The sequence below is a fragment of the Colletotrichum godetiae genome (genome assembly GCF_030913485.1).
Source record: "Colletotrichum godetiae strain CBS 193.32 chromosome Unknown BDP55scaffold_80, whole genome shotgun sequence".
Taxonomy (NCBI): Eukaryota; Fungi; Ascomycota; class Sordariomycetes; order Glomerellales; family Glomerellaceae; genus Colletotrichum; species Colletotrichum godetiae.
The window spans coordinates 105,859-129,208 of NW_026851328.1; the positions used below are offsets into that span (position 1 = coordinate 105,859).

The window sequence follows — 23,350 nt, forward strand, 5'->3', positions numbered from 1 at the left end:
CACAGACGAGAGGAAGAGTCAGTTGTAGTGCCCGAAAAGACTCGCTGGCGCAGTAGTAGGTCAATTTCACGAAAGAAAAAAAAAGGAAAGGAAACGTGCCCCGAGACCCCGACTCCGACACTCCAAACTCGATGGCACCACAGCACCACAACACCAAAACAGAAACATCAACACCGAGACTCCGAAAAAACACAACACCAAAACACACCCAAATTTTGTGTATGAAGTCTCTTAAACGTTACAACGACCCCCGGATGGATGATAGCTGGGTTGTAATGGCCAAGCACGAGGCTCAGATGTCAGACCCCCGGAATTGAAGAGGAATATCGAGCTTGGAGAGCTCGATCACGTGGAAGAGGAACTGGGCGGCTTCGGGGTTAAGGCCCTCGTACTCAGTGGACAAGCCGCCGTCCGGGTGTTGCGCGACGTCCATGGCGGGGGGTGCATCCGTGATCTCGACATCGTCGTGCAGGAACTCGACGTTGATGATCTAGGGCGGGGACTCAAACAACGGGGGTACGGCTGCTAGGACTGGGACTAGGACGCTAGGGGTAGGGGACTCGAGACCAGGGATGATGATGGGGGTGTCGCTCAAAAGCTAGTTCTGGCAGACCGGTCTCTGGCTCTGCGGGATCCTCAACGACAACCTGGGGCTGGGGCTGCTTGAGGGCTGTCACGTTGTCGTAGGTTTGTCTTCATCCAATTCAAAGATGACAACTGACTGTTACAGCGAACAAAATTGATCATGATTTTACAAAAGTTCAACTAAATGAAATGAGTGCAAATCATTGAAATCACATACATGTGGAAGCCTTGGCGATATCAATTGACATAGGCTCCGGGGACAGCAGGTGGTCGTTGTGGCGGGCATTGGCGGCAACACGGACAGCAGGAAGAACATCGGAGGCGGAAAGAGTGGACCCATAGCCGTTGATGAGGGAGGAGAGGAGCTTGGTGCTGGCGGCCTTGAGAGGAACATCACGACCGAGCCAGAGGAACATGGCTTCGGAGGTGAGCTTTAGGGCGTTGACGGCGTTGTGGAACCAGGACACCACATCGACCTTGTAGGCGGGGTCTGGGGACTCTGGTGATGAATGAGAGGGAGAGAGTCTGGTCGAGGTCGTCGGCGTCGAGGTGGGCGGTGACCCAGTCCGGCCAGTCAGTGGAGGCGGAGGCAGCGGCAGCAGCACGCCACTACGAAAGGTGTAGCTGTAAAGTTCGACAATGGATACATTGACCTCGTTGAGAGAGATTGGGACGAAGATACGGATCGTGGCCCCCGCAAGTCAGGAAAGCCCGTTACAGCTGGCGGGATAATATGAAGCCGGTATATGGCCAAAACTCCGGCAAGAATATGAAGAGAGACACCATCGCCAGTGTCATAACTCTATGGAGTTGAAATGTGGTAATAAGATACAACCGAAGAAATGCTAAGCGTTGTGGGAAATAGTCATCCGCAAAGTAGTTTCTCTTCAACGCGAGCCCTCGTAAACCGACGTGTTTTGACACTAAGACCAATGCCACCTTTGTTGCTTAAAGGAGCCACTTTCCATTTTCCATCAACTCAAGGTGATCCTACTTCATAACAAGACAATGAAGGAGTTCTCTGTTGGCGAGGATTACCTCGCAATGAAAGGAAGCCCCTTGCATCGGAAGACATTACACCTTCAGATTGCCGGTGCGTTGCATCTCAACGATATCGCGGTGGTCGGCCTCCTGCATTAGCACGTTTTCAATCTGGCAATCTCACCGCCCGTTGCATCTATCCTCAGTGATTTACCCCGCAGCATTACTTCAACTTCATGTAACAAGATTTCGATAAAACGCCAGGTATGTCGTCCTCCAATCTGCACAACGCAATCTCCGAACCAGACCAAACAGCCAAGCAAGTCACAAGCTAAGCTACTATCGTTCCGCTCGAGATGGCTAAGAAAAAGTCCAACAACCTCAGCGGCGAGACGAGAACCTTATTCACATTCCCACACCTGAACCAAGACGTTGCCGTCGCCGTTTCTGACCATATCCCCCCCGTGTGGTTCAACGGAAAAATCAACCAAGAATCCGACCGGAAATATTCAACCTTCGTGATGGGGAAATTCACTTGCGACAATGGCGGCTGTCCCAATGCAGCCTGGGGTAGCGGGAAGGTGACTATCGTCATTAGAGGATATTCCGACAACGGATACAACGCAGTTGTATACAACCAGCGGTGCAAAGCTTGCAAGAAATTAGGAACCCTTACTCTGGATGAAAAATCGTACGTCGAGCGAGTCGCGTATCGATTGAAGAAATGGGCTGGGGTGGACTTGGAACGCCCTATATACAACAAAAAGGAAACTCCTCCCCACATAAGGGAACTTTGTGAGGGTTGTAAGAGTGGTCATTGTGAGGTCTAGGAGTGTTCAACACGGATTTGATCTGTAAACAGTGACTTGTTACCTTGATAAGAACTGTACCTGTGGGGGGAAAAGCTTTTGTAGGGTATGACTAGAGAGTTTGAGAAAGGAATTAACATTACTCTAAGAATGCATCACCCGGACTAGAAACAGTTCGATACCTCGAAGATCAATTATCTTCCGTCCTAGAGGTTATAAGCGTTAAATTTCCTTAGTACTAGATATATTGAGTGAAATCTTATTTACAACTTATTCAAGGAATCTTTTAATATCCCACTCCCCCCCAGATGTGGGGCCACATCTGCAACCACCCCAACACACCTGCTAATGCCTTAGATGCCTGTCCACCAGGTAACTTCAGTTCCGCTTTACTCGGATACTTTGCTCCAAAAGGGCGATTAGGACTCCAATAGCGAAACCCACCGTCTTCAACGATTCTTTTTGATGACCTGCGTTTTCCCTTGTGTATACACACGATGGGGGTCAACATGTTGAGCCACACCGTACAGTCACAACATGCCTCGTCGCGATTCTGGCCCTTTCGTCACTTTTGGAAGCTGGTGTTGCTAGCTGCTGGTTTTCTCTGCTCACCTACGGACACCATGATTTATCGCAAGTAAGAACTTTTTATTGCTTCCATCACACTTCGACTCGCCAAAGGTTCCCAAGGCCCAAAAATATGTCAACATATAATTTAACATTGTATTTTGACACATGCGTTGCGAGTTACTGACTAACGCACATTACACGTCCCAGAATCTGGTTGTAGCGCGTTGTTGTCCGTGGTCGAAGCAATGTAGGGCCAGCTCTACCATCAGGACGCAGCCTGCGTAGGATGAGATCTCCTGCCATTGGTCGGGACGTATTTCCGAAAGAAATGGTATGTTGACTGGGACTAAATCGGATCTAAGTAGCCCTTGTGAAGACATCTTTAGTCGGAAATTTCGGACAGCACGTCAGTTCAAGCAATTTGTCAAATTCGTAGATTGATACTACGTCGGTCATACCTTCACGTCACCCAACTGACACTGCCACCCTGCTCGTGTCTTTACGTAGCTCTGCAATATATAAAGCTCCCAAAAGGTACGACGGCGTTCTTCCAAGACCACGGGGTCATCAGTAGGCGGCAAACGTGAAAGGGGGCCACTCGGTCCTCCGTCATCCTGTGAAGGCTCGCTGTCATCGCCCTCCTCCATCCGATGTATACGGAGAAGCCTGCAAAGCAGAGCAGCACGCCCCAGAGTAAGCCAGCTTCTTTCTAGTTTCCGATCCATGGCCTCAAAACGACCGATCAGTAACAGAGCCTGTACAAAGTTGATGTCGTTCAATCCGCCTTCGCGCTCGCACTTCTCCGCGTGATTGCACGCTAGACTATAGCAAGTAGACTGCCGGTTGGCGTCTTTGGGAGAGTGCGTGCAACCAGCGAGGGCCACGGCGTACACCAGCGCGCTCACCGCAGGCCCGCTGCCGCCCGTCGAATCAGCCAAGAACCGGTCTCGATTAAGGAACGGAAAGGAAAGGTAGATGGAATTGAAGTAGTGGTTGTGTAATGTGCTCAGTTGTGCTGGTGAGATTTCTTCTTCGGGGCTACTGTTAGATAACGATTGCGGTGAGAGGCGATTGAGTGTCCAAGGGTTCGAGCGCCGCCAGCGAGTGATTTGTCCAATCGAATAACCTGCTAGTGTCCTCGCCTTTGGTGAATGAGGTGAAAAGATCAATGTCGAGCATGGATGAGTTAGTCGTAGGCAGATCGAATGCGGCACTCATGTTTCTAGATTTATCTATATTCACGGGTGTGCTGGTAGTCGATGGTCCTAGAGCCGGAGCGATTTGGGTCTGTAATGTTGTTATTGGTGGTAGTTGGTACTGAGAACTTCGTTGCGAGCTTGTATTGAGCGTGATTGTATCCGGTGTTTCTGGCCAATGCGATGCGACGGTTTGTTCTGCGGTGCTTGACTGCGATTGTGGGGGTAATAGTAAATAACCCCGAGGTGTGTTAAGTACGAGCTGGGCCTCGGTCTTGGCGAGACGGTCTTGGAGCTGTAGTAGTTGCTTATTTCGTGTCCTATGTTGATGGGTATGGTTGTAGCTGTACGGCTGGTTGAGATGATCGTATTGTCTTTAGATAAGTATGAATGTTTAGCTTTATGGTTTAAAGCTTGATATGGGCGCGATGTTAATTGTAAGGTATGTATGAATTTAAGCTGGTGGAGTTGTAATATATCTGTATTTTGGTAGTCCTTGATTATACCGGATTTTGCGTTCTTTATAATGTCGTGCGGTTAGCGGTGTGGTATTGATTGATTTTTATTTAGGTGGACGGAAATCTTGCCTGTAAATTTTATAAGTATGATGTGCTGTAAAGGGAGTCCTATTAGAGGACGGTCTTATTGTGTTGACTATGTGAGTTTGTTGTTTGCGAGCGTCTTGCTGTGGTGATTAGTTGGTTAAAGCGAGCTGGTCTTGGTCTAAGTTAATATCCGGGTGCGTTCGGTATGATATTTATGAGATGGTGTAGTATGGGGGAAAAACCTTTGACTTATCGTCCTTGGTAAGCGATGTGACGGTAAGGCTGTGCCCTAGATGTGCCTCCCTGTATTTAAGCTACGTCTAGGGTTTTATATACTAATTGCCGATCCTTCCCCCCTTAACTGTGTATCTGTATGGAGTACTTAGGATAAAGGATCGTTTGGGTGTATAGTTCGTATATGGAAGCGATAATTTTGTGTGATGAATAATTTGATTAATAAATGACATGTTGACTCGTCCCCTAGCGGCTTTTTTGGGATAGATCTTCTATCTTCCGGAGCTATATGGCGAAATTCTGCAGTAGTGTTCTTCTTTCGTTGCGGTAGTAGCTTTTGTAGATAATGGGCGCTATGTATGATTCTGAGGAGTCGTAATATTCCTAGGACTGTTGGGGGTTTTAGAATCTCGTGGGGGGGGGGGGGGGGGGGGGGGCTGCTAATGATAAAGTAGTTGATAGCTACTCTAGCTAATGAGAGTATAAACCTAGGATCTAATTTGTATCCTGTTTAGTGAGGCGATTTACCGAGTTTATGCCAAGATATGACTGTAGGACGCCCGTATATTATATATGTTTACGTATTTAGTTAAAGTAATGTATTACGATATGGGAGTATTAGGGTAGGATTAAAAATAGGACGTATATTGATAAAGATGTGCGTAAGTTTTATTATAGGTATTTACGATATTGCTAGTTTAAGTAGATGTTCGAGCTTATATTAGCGAGCCTTTATGCGGCCCGTAGCGGGCCGTGTAAGTATGCCCGTATTAGTGATGATTTAGGGGTGCGAATCCTGTAATCCCTATTATACTAAATTATTTATAATAGGTATCTTTAGTAGATGTGTATGGTTTTGAGATTGACGCGATTGCGGGGCCCCGTAGTAGAGAAGTTGAATTTTTTGAATCTATATAGAGGCGAAGGTTAAAAGTAAGTTTACGTGCTAAGGGGCCCGGCTATTAAATGATAGTCGATATGATTAATAAGATACTGTATTATTTGAAAAGTGAAGGATTAATTAATGGAAACTATTAATTAGGATTCCTTATTTGGTTTTTAACTTACTGATTTTTAACTATTATTTGTTATCGATGTGCTAAGATTGAGGAAATAGACTCTCTGAAATGTACGATATTTTCTAAAATGATGCCGAGGCCTTTTAGAAAAATGAATATACTATTGAAATTATATCAGACGTCGAGTTGTATCGAGACCGGTTTATGTAGTTAAAATTTACTTTATAGACCCCGGTAAACCTTTCTGCCGGCGTAACGACTGGTATCCTAGTTAGGGAGAGAAGAAGTATTTATTCTTCTTTTTCTGAAGGTGTATTTTGGATGTGTAGGCCTTATCGTAGTTTATTAGGGGCATTCTATCTGTGGCCTAGCAGGATACGTTCCCGATTTTGAAATGAGGCGATATTTCTTGTGGATTTTATTATTGTGATAAGAATCCTATGCCGATCTATAAATGTATATTAGAGCTTCTTTTTACCCTCCGTCTTGAACGTTATGAGATAAAGCGATCTGAATTAGAGATACTTTATTATAGGTAAGCTAGACGTAATAGAATGTTAAGTATAACCGCTACGAGAGTCTTGCTTTAGGGTAATTTGCGTTATTTAAGAAGCCGTAAAGTAGCTCTTAGGTGCGACTGAATTAAGTATAGCTGTTTATTATTTTAAGTATTAACGGAAGAGGGTCTAGAGTTTGGGAAAAGTAGTTCTATTTATAGAACGTAAGCGTCTCCTTTTCGGTCCTTATATTAGGAAATTATTATAAGAAATGTGGTTATTTCTGTTGGTAGATATCGACGTTATAACGGTTTCCGTAATTCTTTGTAATGGCTTTATAATTATTATCTATTAGTTAAGATTCCGGGATGCTGGAATGTATTGTAGAGACCTCGAATCGAAAGCTTCTTTCGAAATATATGGTCTAGGCTGAGATTATAAGAGCTAAGCCGCTAAGGTATTTTTCGGCGGATTTAAAAATTTTGATATTGGCGCTTAATGGAGTTGGAAGTGGGTAGGATTAGAGACGTAGTAGACGAGATGATTATAAAGGTAATATACTAAGGAAATTAGTAAATCGTTTGAATAAAGAAAATACGGGGGATATTATTGAGTATGCTGAACCTGGTATTAATATAACGGGGCCAGGGAGTTATCTATGACTGTAAGATCGTTAGGAAATCTTGTGGTTTATTCGTGACTTGATGTCGTGGCCGAGAGTTGACTGAAAGTTGATGAGAATGTAGATGTGGTTGAGGTTAGTATGATATGAATGAGGCGTAAGGTACCTGTCCTCGGGAGTACGTATATTTGAATGCTTTCCCTTTTTGATTATATCGGAGGAAGTTAAGGAAGAAATGAGGTAAATTTGGGATAGTATTAGTTATTGGCTAAGGTAGATGGGAAAGAACTCTCTGCTATCTACCCTAGAGGGTAGTTATTAATCGTATGCCTGCCTATTTAGAAAAGCCCCCAAGCTTTTATTAGCTTCTATGACTCTCTTCAGACCTAGCTAGAATCTGGTTATCTGTAAGTAAGAAATCTCTAGTAGTATTAGTAATATTATCTATCTTTTTATTACTTTGGTAAACACTAGTGGTAATGTCGATGCCGCTGCTTAGTCCAACCGATGCCACCTATAACGTATTACTGTCCTGCCGTTAAGTGACGATAACGCTCAAGAATGAATGCTTTAAATGCCGATATGGATACGGGTAAGAACGTAGCCGAGGAGGGCTCTAGTAAGTATGAATAGTTCTATGAATATTGTGAACCTTTTATTTACTATGCTTTAAGGTCCTTTCTTTTTATTTACGCTGGTTATAGATCCATATAAGATGAAATCATATGTTGCTGCCTCCGTTGTTCGCTTTGATGTATACGGCGGAGTATATCGAAGCTTTTTGGGGTTGTTAATATTGGGTTGAGCAAAACCCTGCTTGAGCTTGCCGAGGTTAGACTTTGGACTCCTGGCAATATCTATCGAGGCGTAAATACTGGTGTCAACGATGAGTAGATAGCTATAAATATGGTAAAGCTTATGCTGAAGACGCTAGCTACCTAAAGAGCATGAGTGGCCAAACTAAGCCAGCGGTACTAATGGCGACCGGGACGGTTAGAACTACGAAAAAAGCGGCATTACCTAAAAGCAAAGCTGTTGCTCCTCCTAAGACCGTTGTCGTTGCAGTAAATGACAGGGAAGATGATCCAATGCTATCTTAATAAAGGTGAGGCAGTAGTAGAGCTCCTCGAGGAAGCGAAGCAGATGTCCAGCAACCGGTGAGAGTCAGGGTCCAGATTGGCGGGGCTACTTGCTCAATTGAACAGGGCATCAAGGGGTCGTCCGTTGACTTCGCAATTAGAACGCGGAGCTAACTTGGTTTGATCACCTTCTGTGACGGAAAGGAGAATTTCGTGCACCTGAAGGAGACGGCACTGGTCTCCAAGCGACTTGGGAATGGGACATGGCGGTAGATATGTTGCGTATGAGCAGCAAGCAGTGAACAGATACTAGACCGACTCGCTACCGTGGAGCGCTGGCTTAATTTTAAAGTACATGCGTAGTCGAATCATGTTCAGAGCAGCAGATTATAAAACGAGGTAGCAAGGAGCAACGAAGGCACGATGTTAGCTTCTATTGATTACAGCGATTGAGACGAGTCAAGTACCTGACTGTTGTGACTCACTGGCACCTTTTGATTGGGTGTTGCTGTCTAGGTAGACAATCTTATCTTATCGTGTTTTAGCTCAGATTATCTTATCTACTACCAATCAGGTGCCTAAGGTACCCTACCGAGTCCCTTTCATTCCATTGGCTTGCTTGGCTGAAGAAGGTAGAGACAGAAACCCCTCTACGTGGGGGTCAGCACAGGCCCCCCAAAGCAGCAGTGCCATCCCAGTTGACTTACCACTTCGTCACACCTGAGATGCACACTTACACAATTGTACACCCTCTGTGGCTCTCAACTCTCCCTGACAACCCGAAATAACGCGTAGCCAACAAAATCATCAAAACACAAACGTTTGCGGCTGGTCCCCTCCTCCCTCACACGCAAGTTTAGGCCCACGATAATAATGAATCTGGCTTCGTCCCCTACCACTATGCCACGGATACAAGCATGCGCGATGCCGTTCTCGGTTTGCCCAAAGTTGTGCTGCATCCATCGGCATCCCAGTTGAGAGATCTAGAGAGATTGACACCTCTACTACAGAATACGTGTGCTCGTCTACGTCCAACCTAACCTTATGCTTCACATGGCAACATCTCACGATGTCCGGGAATCGATGTCCCCAGTGAGCTCCACGGAGACAGACACAGAACCACACCCCACCGACTGTTTCAATACTCTACGACTCCACGTTGGCAACTTAGGACCCGACCTCGGCCTTGTCCGTTAGCCAGTAGAACTCTGCTTCTACGACTCCTTTACGCCAAGCAGCAATGCTCCTCTCTCGTTGCACTACCGGCACGACGGCGTCCTTTCCTACCAGACTCCGTCTACCCTACCAACACCCACGCCGCCCTGTTATATAATCGAATGCGACAACATCGGCTTCCTCCCTCCTGAGTCGACCGAATTGCCCCCCCCCCCCCCGAGACGATTGAATCCACCTCCTGCGAGACGACTTCGCTACCCGTAACTACAAATACCTCCAGATACTAACTACTCATTCGTGCCAGCTACTACTGCGTGTTGATCGTCATATTTGGCCTCGTATTATCTAATCGGCTCATTTGTCTACTGTTATTACCGCTACTACCATCATCGTGGTAACTGGCTTACACCCGATACCTCATGAAGCCTATCGTAGTCCTTGATGAGCTCCTTGCTGTTGCAGAGGCTTGGGCAGCAGTTCCTCTTAAGCTATTCGGCCCCTGCTCCCACGCCTACGCCCATGACTACGGGCATGACGATGGCGAGTACGGCGACAGCGATCTTAGCAGAAACAAGACGTATCCTCTAGCACTCATAAGCCAACTTACAACCGAGCTATCAAGCGCAATAACTCAAGAAGCGCTGTTCGACCCGATACTGGAATGCCATATATGCTTCGAAAGCCTAGAAAAGTCCGCTAATACTGCCACGAGTGTCTGGGAGCTTCGTCTCGAAATCGCCCTTGGCTTTTTGTAGCTGCCCAATGTCCTCCAACATCTCGAGTAGATATACGACCGAGTCCATCGTATTAGAGATAAAGCCGACTCCTTTTTCTCCTCCTCCTCCTCCCCGGAGTACGCATATACTAGTCGTAATACCGATCTAGCCCGTCGGTATGTACATGTCTCGTCGGACGGCTTTATAACAGTTATTAACCCCGGTACTGCGGAGGACCTTATCAATGGCTATAACACCATACTCCTTACGACCCTGCTTGGAAATAGCCACTGTTAATTCTTTTGTGGTTGTTATTCTAAACTAAACCAGGTATTTTACCTAGTTTGTTAACTCCTAGTAACGCTGAGTGACGGTAAAGTACACGAGACCCCTGGTCTAGTATACTTTCTTGAATACTAGTACGATAGTGGTGGCTTAGCCCGAGACGACGGTGATGGAGCCGACGATGACGAACCGCCCATGGTCGCGTTGGTCCGCGATTTCGCCGCACTGAATTCTAAACTAGACCGTTACCTCGGCCGTGCTACAGATCTGTGTCTCTGGGACCCGTTTGCGCCTTAAGTAGTAAAATACGAAGGTCTGCTGGGTATGGCCGCCCTTTGGGGCGCGGCGCCGTGGTCCGCTATCACTGTTACCGAGGTTAGGTTGGACGGGTCGCTGTATGTGCCCGTATCGTCTAAGAGGGTGCGCGCAGTTTTAGCGTCGTTAAGGACAATGTGCCCACATGACCTCTTCTCTTAGTAGCTTGATGCCGTTGAGGCGCTTGTGTTAAATTTGGGAACTCTGCACCTGTCTGCAGAACAGCCGGGACCTGGTGGATGACCTTGGCTGCGGTAAACGGGTGTACGTATCTGTCGAGGCTGAGCCTGTTATTATGAGCCTGGATATAGAAGAGGGGGCGGGTGTGTAGCTGCAAGGGCCCGCCGTCTTCTCCCACTGTGTTCTTAAGTAACCATCAACAGAAGCGGAACGGATTGTGGCGGTGCATGCCCGCATACAGAAGATTTTAATAGGGATGGCGGCCAGGTTCACTCGAAAATAGTGATTGAACTCTTGGTTCACCAGTACCACTAGTGATCAGTGTGCCAGTGGACTTGAATCCAGGTCTGCCCGAAATGAACGGAGTTAGTGGACTTGAATTCAAGTTCAATCGGAATCTGTGGGCTTGAAGTGGACTGGAATCCAAGTCCAACCGAAATAGATAGTGAGCTTGAATTTTCAGTTTCTCTCGAAGTCAAGGGACTTGCGTCGTGATTTCCGGCCACCTTATAGAATGGAAGATCCTATATCTTCCATAGTGGTCTTTATCGAGTTACTCTATTCGAACTTGCGTTTGTAGACTTCAAGCTAGACTTCAAGCGCCGGGAGAGGTTCGCCGCTTCATCTCATCTTATCTTATCGAGTATCGGGGCACCCTCCGAACAGCAGCACCCTGCTTTTCTCCTTTTTATACTGGTGGCTCCTCTCCCAACAAGAGACGCCATGGCCGCGACAGGAGGCAGGCGATGGATGATCTGCTTTATCTAAATTCTTCGTGTCTCTTCGTATTATTCGTGTATCTTTTGTGACTTATTCCATCTCTCCCGACTACTTAGGATTCCATCAGAGCGGCGAGAAGGCGGAAGGCAGGAGGACCGTTGGGTAAATTAGAGGGTCCTGCTCGCTTATACTGGGAGCAACGGCCGGCCAGCGACCAAGTCTTCGTCAATTCACACAGGACCATACGACAAGACCAATCAGTTAAGGTTTCCCTAGTATATTGCGCCTCCATACCGGTCATACTGCTCTTCTCCCCTCTAAACTTGCAACAGGCAGTCACTAGAACTTCTAGATAACCGCCATCTCTTAACGGTAAATATCCGATCATCGTTTTTTTAGAGGCGTTTGCTGGTCAACCTTCCAAAATATGCTTCCTTTCAAGCAGCGACTCGAAATGTCTGGTACTCCCTTTCAATCCCGTTCGCCAAAGGTCTTTTCGAATCTCGACGGCAATCCGGTGACGGAAATGAATGATTCGATACGCACAGCAACGGCAATAGCCCTCAAATCTACGCGACCATAAGACAATAAAACGTAAGATTATGTACTACAGGACCACGATCGAACTGATACCTAGAGGAATAGGGGACAATCGCGAAGCAAGAGCCTATAATAAGACGTTCGGAAGTGACCGTACGGGGAAATTGTGGGCGACTGACAAATGGTTGATTCATTGCCTTGGTTGGCGTTCATTAATGCTTTAAGAGATTCCGATATCCATGGCAAAACCGCAAAAACATACAACACCGGGAGTTCGCTGGTCGTCACCGACCCAACTACTAATCCAGCCCTCATTGGCTTGTCTAAGGGAGAGCGGACGGGATCCCGAGTTTTCCAATGGGTATGGTCGTATGTGGTGATACCAGGCAGTGAATTTGATCATGTTGCTAACTTGTGGGAGAATGTTTGATCTCAGTTGGGGGCGGGCTGAGCCCCTCGTACGTGGAAGTGAGTGCTCCGATCGAGCACTCACTTCCCCACTCTTTTCTGGCGGCACCTTCCACCTCAATTGCTCGCTACTAACTGTCTACAGGCGGCATATCTGATCAGTGATCCAAGTGTGAGTTCCGAGGCCCTGATAATGTTGAGTCTTGATATTAAGCGCAGACCACAGGACTTTGGCGGTATTATCTTGGCGGCGCAGACGATGGCATTGGCATAGTTTCTCGAATTGCAGCCGCTGCCGCAAGTTATATGTCGACTGATCTGTTCGACCTCGTCCACATCGCGTATCGGCGATGGCAGATGAATGTGGAAACTTCGTGTTCAATCCAGAAACCTACTTAGTCCAATACCTTCCTACTATAAGCGACAAGGACCATTGTGGAAAGTGAACACCAGAAGAAAGTGATAACCATGCTAATCGACACCATCTAGAATATGCCCCGTCTTCCGTCGATACGTCAAGACCAAGAGTGGGGACATCTCTCCTCGTGACGGGCCAAGCGCGTCTGACGCGGAAAAGTCCAAAGAGCCCCCGAGGAACCGTGCTCACGTTGTTGTTGTGGTCAAATTTTAACGTGCCCGTTGTTACGGGCTGGACCCGATTAGTGGATCCGGGCTAGCGCCCGGATATTCTACCACGATTAACCGCACAGGCTCAATTCTACCTCTATTTTATCTCTATTAAAGCTCTACTTATAAATCCCTTTTTAATAATTTAAATTTTATATATAGAAATTACCTTTATATAGCTTTATATAAGCTATACCTTTAATATATTTAAGTTTTTAATTATAATTTATTTTATTAATAATTATATAATATATTTAAAGTCAACCAATTAAAAGCTAAATTAATAATTAAGCTTTAAATTATAAAAATGATTATTATAGGCCTATAATAATTAATTTAAAAACTAATAGTTATAAAAAATAATGAAAAAGCGGAACTAAAGTAATAAAAAAATAAATATAAAATAGACGCTATAAAAAAAAAGTTAAGATAAAAAAACTCGGTTAATATTTAATATTTATTTTAATAATATTTTAATTAACTTAATATCCTATTTATTAAAGTAAATAAGAAATATTACGACCTAATATACATAACTAAGACTAGGGCCTACCCTACAGGCTTATAGGGCTACAGTATAACTATATATATATAGGTAAGCAGAATATATACGTCACCTTAACGGAATAAAAAAACTATAAATCAAGTTACATAACGATAAAAAATAAGGAGATCCATATATTAAAAATACGGATCCCGTCCTTTTATAATACAGAGCCCGTATATTTAAAATACGGAGCCCGTTAGGTAAATATATAAATAAAGGATATATTTACAAACGAGACTTATATATAATATAAACTTAAGCCGGGCTTAAGGATAAACTTCTTATAGCTTCTATAGCAATTAATTTAGTATTAGATTTTACGATTATTTTCAGCTATCTTTATTAAGAACATCTCTAATAAGACTACGATTAATTACTAAAGCCTTACCTACTTTATAATTTATAGATATAGCTTTAGGGAAGCTATCTACGACTACGATACTATTTACTTAGCCCTTGCAGCCTTAACTTCTATTAATATACTCACTACGACTAGCTGGCCGTAATAAGAAACGTATAAATAATAAAATACTTACAATTTTAAAATTAAATTAAAATACCTCTTTATTTTACCGAAATTCGCTCTCGGACTTAATTATAGTTTTAAGTAATAAAGAAAGATATAGCGTTTAAAAAGCCTAAATATATAATAAGTTTATTATTACTAGTTATATCTTTTTATTATACTAATAAAGAACGCCGCTACTTTATTTATTTTTTTACCTCCCAAATTTAAAAGGTCGTTCATCATTTTTATTATAAAAAGAAAAAGAAAGAGAAGCGGGATTTTAATAAGCTTCTGAAGTACCTGTCTTTAAGCATATGGCGATCTTTATTAAATTAAAAACGTATTTAATAAATTATGAATTATAATAATATAAAGAATTTTTACTACATTCCTTTCTCGATTTAAATATATCTTTATAAATATAAATAGCTAAAATTAGCTTACGGATATTACAATTTAATATTTAATATATACTTTATTTTAATATTTCTATAAATATATAATTACCGCCCTATAAAATAAATCCTTATATGTAAAGTTTATATATAATGTATAAATTATAACTAGAAATCTAAAAAAAGAATATAAAATTGATTAACATTACTTATTTATATTAATCTTATAAACCTATTAAATATTTGAGAAATAGATCAATAATAATGATAATTTAATTATAACGGGAGCCGTAAAGGCTATAAAGACTAATTAAAACAAGAAACTATTATTTACTTACTTTAATATTTATTAATATTATAATTATAATAAGACCGGTTGTATTATAAAGAACTATAAATAAAAGCGGGAACCTTATGTAACTTAAATAATATTTAATAGGGACTATATATTACGACCTAATATATATAACTAAGACTAGGGCCTACCCTATAGGCTTCTAGCGGCTACAGTACACTATATATACGTATACGGACGGAATATATATATTATCTAAAGAATAAAAGAACTATAGAATAAGTTACGTATAAATAAAAAAGGTAATTATATAATAAAGTAATTATAATAATTACTTTAAGTAAGTACTTACTAATATCTACTTAATAATTACTAACGAATAGAATATATATATAAAATAAGAAATATATTTATATTTAGGACCTATATATAATATAGATTTAAACCGGGCTTAAAAATAGACTTCTTATAACTTCTTTAATAATTAATTTAGGGAATTGATATATAGGCGTCGTAAATTAATATACAGGCGTCGCTCTTACACGGGCATCGCTATTCGACCTTTTAATTAGTCTAAAAAAAATTTATTAATATAGTTAAATTCTACTAGATACCTATAAAGTATCCTAAGCCTTTATTTTTTTACTCCTTTTACGTTTAGGTTATATTATCAAGCCTTAAAATCTAACTTATAATATTTACCTATAATAGCTTCTATAATTAAAATTAGAGACGTTCCTTAAAATTAATTTTAAAATAATACCCTTATTAAAAGACTTCCCTCTTTATAAAAGTAACTATTAATTAATTACGGCCTCTTACTATTATCCGGCTAACTATTATTATCTCCTTTTTTAAAAAATAACCGCCTTAATATTAATTAATTCTATAAAGTTAATAATCTTAAAAAGTAGTATAACCTTATTACCGAGCTCTTAACCGGTATATTATAAAATATATAACCTTTTATAAATAATTACCTTAATATAGAGCTTATATTATACTTTATTTACTATTTCCTTAAAAGAACAATAAAAACCTAGTAAACTACCCTCCTATAACTTTATTTAAAATATAACCCCTTTCCCCTTAATAAATAATCTTAATAATTTTCCTATCCTATAACAGAGTAATTTAATAATGCTCTTAGTTTGTTAAATAGGTTATTAAGATTAATTAATAGCTAATAACGGTATTACTTTAATAATAAAAATATATCTATTAATAGTAAGAAATATAGGGTCCCTAAATTAACCTATTACCCTATTTACCCCTATAATTATCCTTTATTTAAAATATAATATCTTTCTAAATTATAGCCTCTTATTATATTCTAAATAATCGATCCTCTTTTCTTTTTATAACCTAAATCTTAAACTTATTAATTCTTAATAATCTAGAATAAACCCATAATACCCTTTTTAACTAAGTTAATAACTTTATAAAAGCTAATAGATTTAATATTATAAAGTAGAATAAGTATAAAGTTCAAGGCTAAATTATTTGATATACTTTCTAATATAATCGGTTTAATAAGCCTAGGCCTATAAAAGATATTAGTATTTAATAATATAAGTTTTATAAATATAGTTATAAATAATAAGTTATTACCAAGGCTTAAAAGAAAGATAAATAGCTATTACGTTATTATCCAGACCCCTAGTATAATTAATATAATTATAGCCCTAGCCTTAAAACCTCTATATACCCTTTATATTATAGGCTTACCAAAATAATTTAGGATATAATTAAAATTATAAACCGATAAGTTAGGATTTAGGCTTATAATATATATACTATTATTTAAAAGTAGTTTTTAAAGTCCTTATTTACCTAATAAGGTATCTATAACGCTAAGGCTTATATAAGCCAAGAGAAACTAGTTAGATATTTATTAATTATAATATTAATTAAGCTATTTAATAAATAAGATATCTTATATATAGTAAAATAGATAAATGATGAGCTAAACCGCTTTATTAGCCTTATTTAGACCTTGCCTTATTATTTTTAAATATAGAAGTAATTTTTAAGGTAATTAGCTTCGATAATACTTATAATATTAATTACTTTAAGCTCTATCTTTTTTAAGTTATTAAATAGACCTATTTTAGATCTATTTATAACGCTATATTCGGCCTTATTAATAATAAGAGATTAAAAGGTTTCCGGTTTCTCTTAATAAATATCCGCTAATTTATAAACTAATACTTAATCCGTTACCCTAATATTATTATTATAAATTACGATAAATAGATAAAGGCTATATTAAATAAGTAGTTCCCGGACGTTTAATAATAACTTTATATCTATTATATTAATTTTAACATTATACTTAAGGTTAAATAGAAATAAGTTAAGGACCATAGCTATAATAATAATAGTAATAGGTCTAATAATAAGGGATATTAGCTAGTAATATAAATAATAGCTATACTAAATAATAAGGATAAGGCCTATATTAATATACCTATTAATGAGCCCCCCCCTTATATATATTATAGGGTCCTTATAATATAAAAGCTTATTATTTTTACTAAAATTAAATATATTTTTAAAAAAGCCTAGACTAAGCTTTATAAAAAGTTTAATAATTAACGCCTAATTTTCTAATACCTTTACGTAATATACTTACCTTCAAAAATATAATAGGCCCATTACTTTATCTAAAAATACTAAGACTTTAGTATTTATATTACTTTTAATACTAAGTTAAATAATAATAATATTAAAGGTTATTTTTTAAATAGTCTTAGTTACCTATATCGGCTTATTAATATTATATAGGATATAATTAGTAATTAGGAGCTACGTTTTTATTAAGCCTATATAAAAGATAAAGTATTTATAGGCCGGGAATATATAGGTACTCATTTTAAGTACCTAAACGAACTTTAAATAATATCTTTTTTAAAATATTTTACCTTAATTAGGATATAAGGCCGGTTTATAAAGAAGGTAATACCGTTTAATAAGAGGCTATTTTTAGCCCCCCTTAGATATTATAGTTTAGATTATATTATTTTAATTAAACTAGGTATCCTATATTACTATAAAACTTATTTTAAAAAATTAAATTTGCCTATTTTTAATAAATAAAAGGTATACCCTTAATAACGTTTTTAAGAGATATCTTTTTTAGATCTATATCGCCGGATCTTTAACTTTAAAATTACTATATCCCTCCGTAATAGGCTAAAAAATATAATATAGCCTATTTTATTATAATTAGCCTTATTTAAAAAAGGCCGGTTAGCTAGTTAAGCCCGTATTACTTATGATAATTAAGACGTAAATAATAAAAAGTAAGGCCACTTACCTAGGAGTAAGAATAAGTCGATATTAGTTAGGCTTATAGAAAAGATAAGTTAATTAAGTTAAAATTAAATATTAATTTTATTTTAGCGATAAATAAGGAGCTAGTCTAGCGTTCTTAATAAGGGGAGGATAATAGGGAATTATATAAGTGGACGGTTAATATAGCTTAGTATTTAGAAGAAACGGAGCTAGTAGGAAGTAATCTATAATAACGATAAATCTTTATAATTACGTTAAAAGAGGTAGTTAGGTAATAGGCTATTTTAGGGGTTATATAGTACTAACGTTACTATAATTTACTCTTTATATATCTTAAATATATAGTAAAAAAAAGCCTTACTTATTTAAGATTTATAAAAATTTATATTATTATAATTTAGCTTTTATAAATTTTAAACTAGAGCTTAGATTAGAGAGGATAATAGGAATAACTATATTAATATAGTTACTTTTACCGCTTTTATAGGGAGGTATTTTTTTTTTTAGATTAATTAAAAGGTTAAATAGCGACGTCTATATAAGAGCGACGCCCGTTATTACGACTAGCTAGTTGTAGTAAGTATATTAATAAAAGTTAAGGCTATAAGGGCTAAATAAATAGTATCGTAGTTGTAGATAGCTTCCCTAAAGCTATATTTATAAATTATAAGGTAAATAAGGCTTTAGTAATTAATCGTAATTTTATTAAAAGGTATTCTTAATAAAAATAGCTAAAAGCGATCGTAAAATCTAATATTAAATTAATTATTAAAGAAGCTATAGGAAGTCTATCCTTAGGCCTAGCTCAAGTCTATATTATATATAGGTCTTAAATATAAATATATTCTTTATCTATATATATACTCTATTTATTAGTAATTATTAAGTGGATATTAGTAAGCGATTACTCGAAGTAATTACTATAATTACTTTATTATATAATTACCCTTTTTATTTATATATAACTTATTTTATAGTTCTTCCGTTCCTTAGATAATATATATATTCTATCTATATATATATATATAGTATATTATAACCGCTAGAAATTTACGGGGTAGGCCCTAATCTTAATTATATATATTAGGTCGTAATATTAAGTCTCCTTTTTAAAGGTCTAGTCCCATAGACTTATAAATAAATTAATAAGTTCTTTTATTAGTTCTTTTTAATCTTTATTTAAGAATGTTACTAAAATGTCTATTAGTTCTTTAATTTATCGTCGTCTTAAACTAGCTTTTAAAATAAAGGAGCGTAGTTTTAAAATCGCAATACCGTACTTATATTATTATTTAGTTAATTAAAGATATAAGATATTTAAAAGGAAATCGAGGTATTATAAATATACTTATCGTAGTTATCCTTACGATACGTCGGCTAGTACGATTTACGATCGTAAGTTTTCTTTTTTTAATATTTATAGTTCTTTATTAATATATAGGTAATAGATCGTTTCTTAATTAAGGCCGATCGTTTAGAATATAAAAAAGAAATAAAAAAGCTTCTTTTTTATAAATAGGTAGAGGCTTTACGTTAAATATAGGCTAAGATAGATAAATCTTTATTAAAGCTAGATCGTTTATAAAAAATAAAGAGGATAGTTTTTAAAAAGGGTAGGGTTATCCTTAATCTTTTTAAAAAAATAGCTCCTCCTAAAGAGTTTATTATAGTACGGGAAGCTTAATTTAGCAATACTTTTAATATAATTAATTAGGACGTTATAATAACTAAGAGTCCTAGGTTTAATTTTAATTTTAATACTCCTTTAGAAACTATTAAGAATTCTAGAGGTTTATAACGGGTTCTTATATATTTTTTTTATATTTATAATGTTTCTATTTAATTAAGAACTCTTATATTCCGTTCTTAATTCTATTATTAATAATTCGTTCGACTTTATATTCTAATTTATTAGGTTCTATAATAATATAGTCTTTTATATATAAACCCTTAAGTATTAATTTAAGAAGTAAAATATAAAAGACTAGATGATACTTTATTATATCTAGGAGTCTTAATTTATAATTAATTAATAAGACTTTCTAAATAATTTCGAAAGGTCTAAGTTTTTTATAGTCTAATTTATTATTTAGTTATTTCGTTTTGATATTATAATAAAGGAGATAAGCGCTATCCCCCTTTTTTAAAGTTAGTCCTTTAATCCTTAATTTATCTATATTTTTCTTTATATGTTAGCGTATAAACTCGAGGTCTAGAGATACTTTCTTTTAAAGTTCTTTAAGTTTTATTATGTCTATTACCGCTTTTATAGCTTATAGTCCTTATTATACTTCTTTATATACTATTAGTTAGAATTCGTAATTTAAGTAAAATAAGGATTCTTATATACTTTCGCTAATTATACTATTATATACAAATTAGGCTATTAGTAATAGTACTACCTAATTATTTTAATTATAATTTATATAATAACGGAGGTATATTTTAAAAATCTAGTTAATTTTTTCTATCTAACTATCAGTTTACGGATAAAAGGCGGTTAATAGTTTATAATTTATATTAAGTTACGAGATTAGGGATCTTTAAAACTTTAAAATAAATAAAGAGCTTTTATTAGAAATTACTTTTTTTAATATACTATAGTTAGTAATAACGTTTTTAAGGAACGTATATATTAATTCCTTAGCGTTACTAGCTTCTTTATAGGGTATAAAGTGGGCGAATTTAGTAAGTCGGTCGATTATAATTAGGATACTATTATACTATATATTCGTAAATAGTTCTTTAGATTTTAGTAATTTAATAATAAAGTCCTATAAGATTAATTACTATACTTCCATTAGTAATTATAATAATTATAGCTTACCGTATAGTTTATATAAGCTATTTTTATTTTTTTTTATAAGTTACGTAGTTCTTAATTATTTTTATAATCTTAGTAACGTATATGATAAGCAAGTAAAACAGACAAGCGAGTAAAATATAGAACCGCGACCATATTATATAAATTAGTAAATTTTAACGCCCACCTTATTAATTTAATAAAACTATTTAGAATCCTCTTCTTTAGATATTTCCTTATTAAATTAATATATTTACGTATTATAATTAGTGTTCCTATAGACGCTATATTATTATTAGCCCGTTTTAGTTCTCGGTCGGCGACTACTATTCCGGCGTATTTCCTCTTTTACTTAGGCTATAACCTTTTTTTATGATTAAAGGTCCTCTCCTTTAATTATAATAAAACTTCCTTTTTATTAAAGACGGTTTTTCTTAACTTTTCGGCATCGATTAAGTAGGTTATTCTTTTTTTAAAGGATCTAGTTTTCGGATCTTAATAAGGCGATCTAGTATATAAACCTACGAGCCCCCTTAAATAGATATTTTATAGCTTCGATAATTAAAGTTAAGGAGCTATTTTAATAACGGACGATTTTATTTTTAATAAATTATAATTATAAAGACGCCTTAGTTAGGTTATTTAGTATTTAAGAAGTCTATGCCGGGGGTATTGTCGGGAAGGATCTTAGAGGCGTCGGAGTGTATAACTTTATATTAAGTTTTAAAAGTATACTTTTTATATTTAAAGGTATAAGTCCTGCCCTTCTAAATCCTCCCTAGATATTTTTCTCCGTAATCGCTTATATAAAAGCCCTATAAAACGCCGGGAAGAAGTCCTTCTTAGTAATATATGTATTACCTTAACGTATCTTATCCTCGATTTCTCGACTATATACCTTTTTTAGAGGCCTAAAATATTTAATATTTAAGGGCTGGAATAGATAAAATAAATAAACCGGTATATATAGGGTAATAATATTATTCTCTTTATAAAAAAGCTTAAAATCCGTAGAATGATAATTTTCGTATTTATTAATAATAAGGAGGCGATATTAACCCTTTTTATACGGTCTTATATACCGTTTAAAGTATCGAGCTTAATCTAGGCCTTTTTTATTTATTATCTATCTATTTTTAGACGTTATAATAACCTAATTATATAGGAAATTAGATTCTGTATATTAGGTAAAAAGGTAATATTGACCCGTAACGATAATATATAATAGGATATTATAACCCGATAAGCTAATAGCCTAAATAACTATAACCTATTTACGATTACTAAGTTATATTAATTTCGTATTTAAACGCCTTTTAATACTAGTTACGATTATACCAGTTGAGATCTAGCTTATTATAAAGCTAGTCTCGTTAAAGTTATAGATATTTAAGTCTATAATATCGTACTTTGCAATTATATTCGTTATAAGTAAGAACTATGCGTTTATTGTAACTAGATCTTTATATTAGGCCCTCTTATAGTTATATTTACGAAAACGACGTATTTGTAACTATAGTTATTGTTTAATAAAGTTCGAAGCTTATCGCTTTCTAATAAGGAGCGTATTGTAGTCGGTAAGTAATCGATTTACTATTTCTTTAATATTATAAAGCTAGGGAGGAAATAATCGGGAATTTAGGTCGAGGATATATTTAATTAGCTTCTCTTTTTTAAGAACCGTTAAATTATATAAATTCGGTATAATATTACGTCGTAATGGTATTCCCTTTAGTTACTGGGTTAGTATAATGTGGCTAACTAAATAGATCTTAGCTATAGCCCGAGTGCTTAATTTTGGGTAACTTTAAATAGCCTAGAGGGTAAGCTGAGTATTAGATTCTTTATTTTAGCGTATTATAGTAAGTTATAGAAGAAAAGCGCCCGATTATATTAAAGTGATATGGTTGCGGTTCTGTATTTCACTTGCTTATTTGTTTCACTTGCTTATTATATACGTTATATATAATAAACTTATCGTAATACTAGTAAATCCTTTTTTATATTTTAGTAACTCTTTAATAGCCGTATATAAGTATATTATAAATTTCTATAATAAACTTAGGGGTTATCTTTTTAGTTAGGCTAGTATTAACCTTTTTAGTTATTATAAGGAGCTTTATAATTAATATAAAGCTACTATCTTTATTTAGTTTAAAAATAACTTAAGTTTCTTTAAGGACCGTAATTTTATAATTAGGTCTTTTATTAAGAGCGTTTATTTTACTATTTTCTAAACCTTTTTAATAAATAATTTAAAAGTTATATTTAAATAGGAACTCGCTTTATTTAACTTATCGTTTATTTAGGTTCTTATTTATTATAAAGTTTATAAAGTTCTTATAGTCTATATAGACCGTAACTTCGTACTTAGTTCTAGATAACTATAGTCTTTATTCTC

General features: G+C 36.7%; 5 protein-coding genes across 5 annotated transcripts; 2 read left to right on the forward strand and 3 right to left on the reverse strand.

Annotated features, from left to right (window-relative positions):
• On the reverse strand, positions 1–1,553 carry BDP55DRAFT_760267 (uncharacterized protein; the record flags this gene model as incomplete). Its single annotated transcript, XM_060580841.1, has 4 exons — positions 1–490; positions 561–670; positions 803–1,194; positions 1,525–1,553. The coding sequence occupies 4 exons, from the start codon at positions 1,551–1,553 to the stop codon at positions 293–295; spliced, it is 729 nt and encodes a 242-aa protein (XP_060422790.1). The 3' UTR covers positions 1–292.
• Positions 1,554–1,964: 411 nt separating this feature from the next.
• BDP55DRAFT_524694 (zinc-binding domain-containing protein) lies at positions 1,965–2,390 on the forward strand (the record flags this gene model as incomplete). Its single annotated transcript, XM_060567801.1, has 1 exon — positions 1,965–2,390. A coding segment is annotated over one exon (426 nt), but the record flags the coding sequence as incomplete, so codon positions are not given.
• A 749-nt stretch (positions 2,391–3,139) lies between these two features.
• BDP55DRAFT_760271 (uncharacterized protein) lies at positions 3,140–4,163 on the reverse strand (the record flags this gene model as incomplete). Its single annotated transcript, XM_060580842.1, has 3 exons — positions 3,140–3,325; positions 3,404–3,986; positions 4,072–4,163. The coding sequence occupies 3 exons, from the start codon at positions 4,161–4,163 to the stop codon at positions 3,140–3,142; spliced, it is 861 nt and encodes a 286-aa protein (XP_060422792.1).
• A 5,373-nt stretch (positions 4,164–9,536) lies between these two features.
• On the forward strand, positions 9,537–10,565 carry BDP55DRAFT_683874 (uncharacterized protein). The gene has a single exon (XM_060576366.1). It carries the CDS (start codon positions 9,733–9,735, stop codon positions 10,066–10,068), a length of 336 nt encoding a protein of 111 aa, XP_060422793.1. The 5' UTR covers positions 9,537–9,732; the 3' UTR covers positions 10,069–10,565.
• Positions 10,566–11,799: 1,234 nt separating this feature from the next.
• On the reverse strand, positions 11,800–12,435 carry BDP55DRAFT_683875 (uncharacterized protein). Its single transcript, XM_060576367.1, has one exon. The coding sequence runs from the start codon at positions 12,382–12,384 to the stop codon at positions 12,163–12,165; it is 222 nt and encodes a 73-aa protein (XP_060422794.1). The 5' UTR covers positions 12,385–12,435; the 3' UTR covers positions 11,800–12,162.
• Positions 12,436–23,350: the final 10,915 nt, after the last annotated feature.

Bases quoted from the DNA above. Each gene is read 5' to 3' on its own strand.
- BDP55DRAFT_683874 (XM_060576366.1), top strand. From the start codon at position 9,733: ATGAAGCCTATCGTAGTCCTTGATGAGCTCCTTGCTGTTGCAGAGGCT.
- BDP55DRAFT_683875 (XM_060576367.1), bottom strand. From the start codon at position 12,384: ATGAGGGCTGGATTAGTAGTTGGGTCGGTGACGACCAGCGAACTCCCG.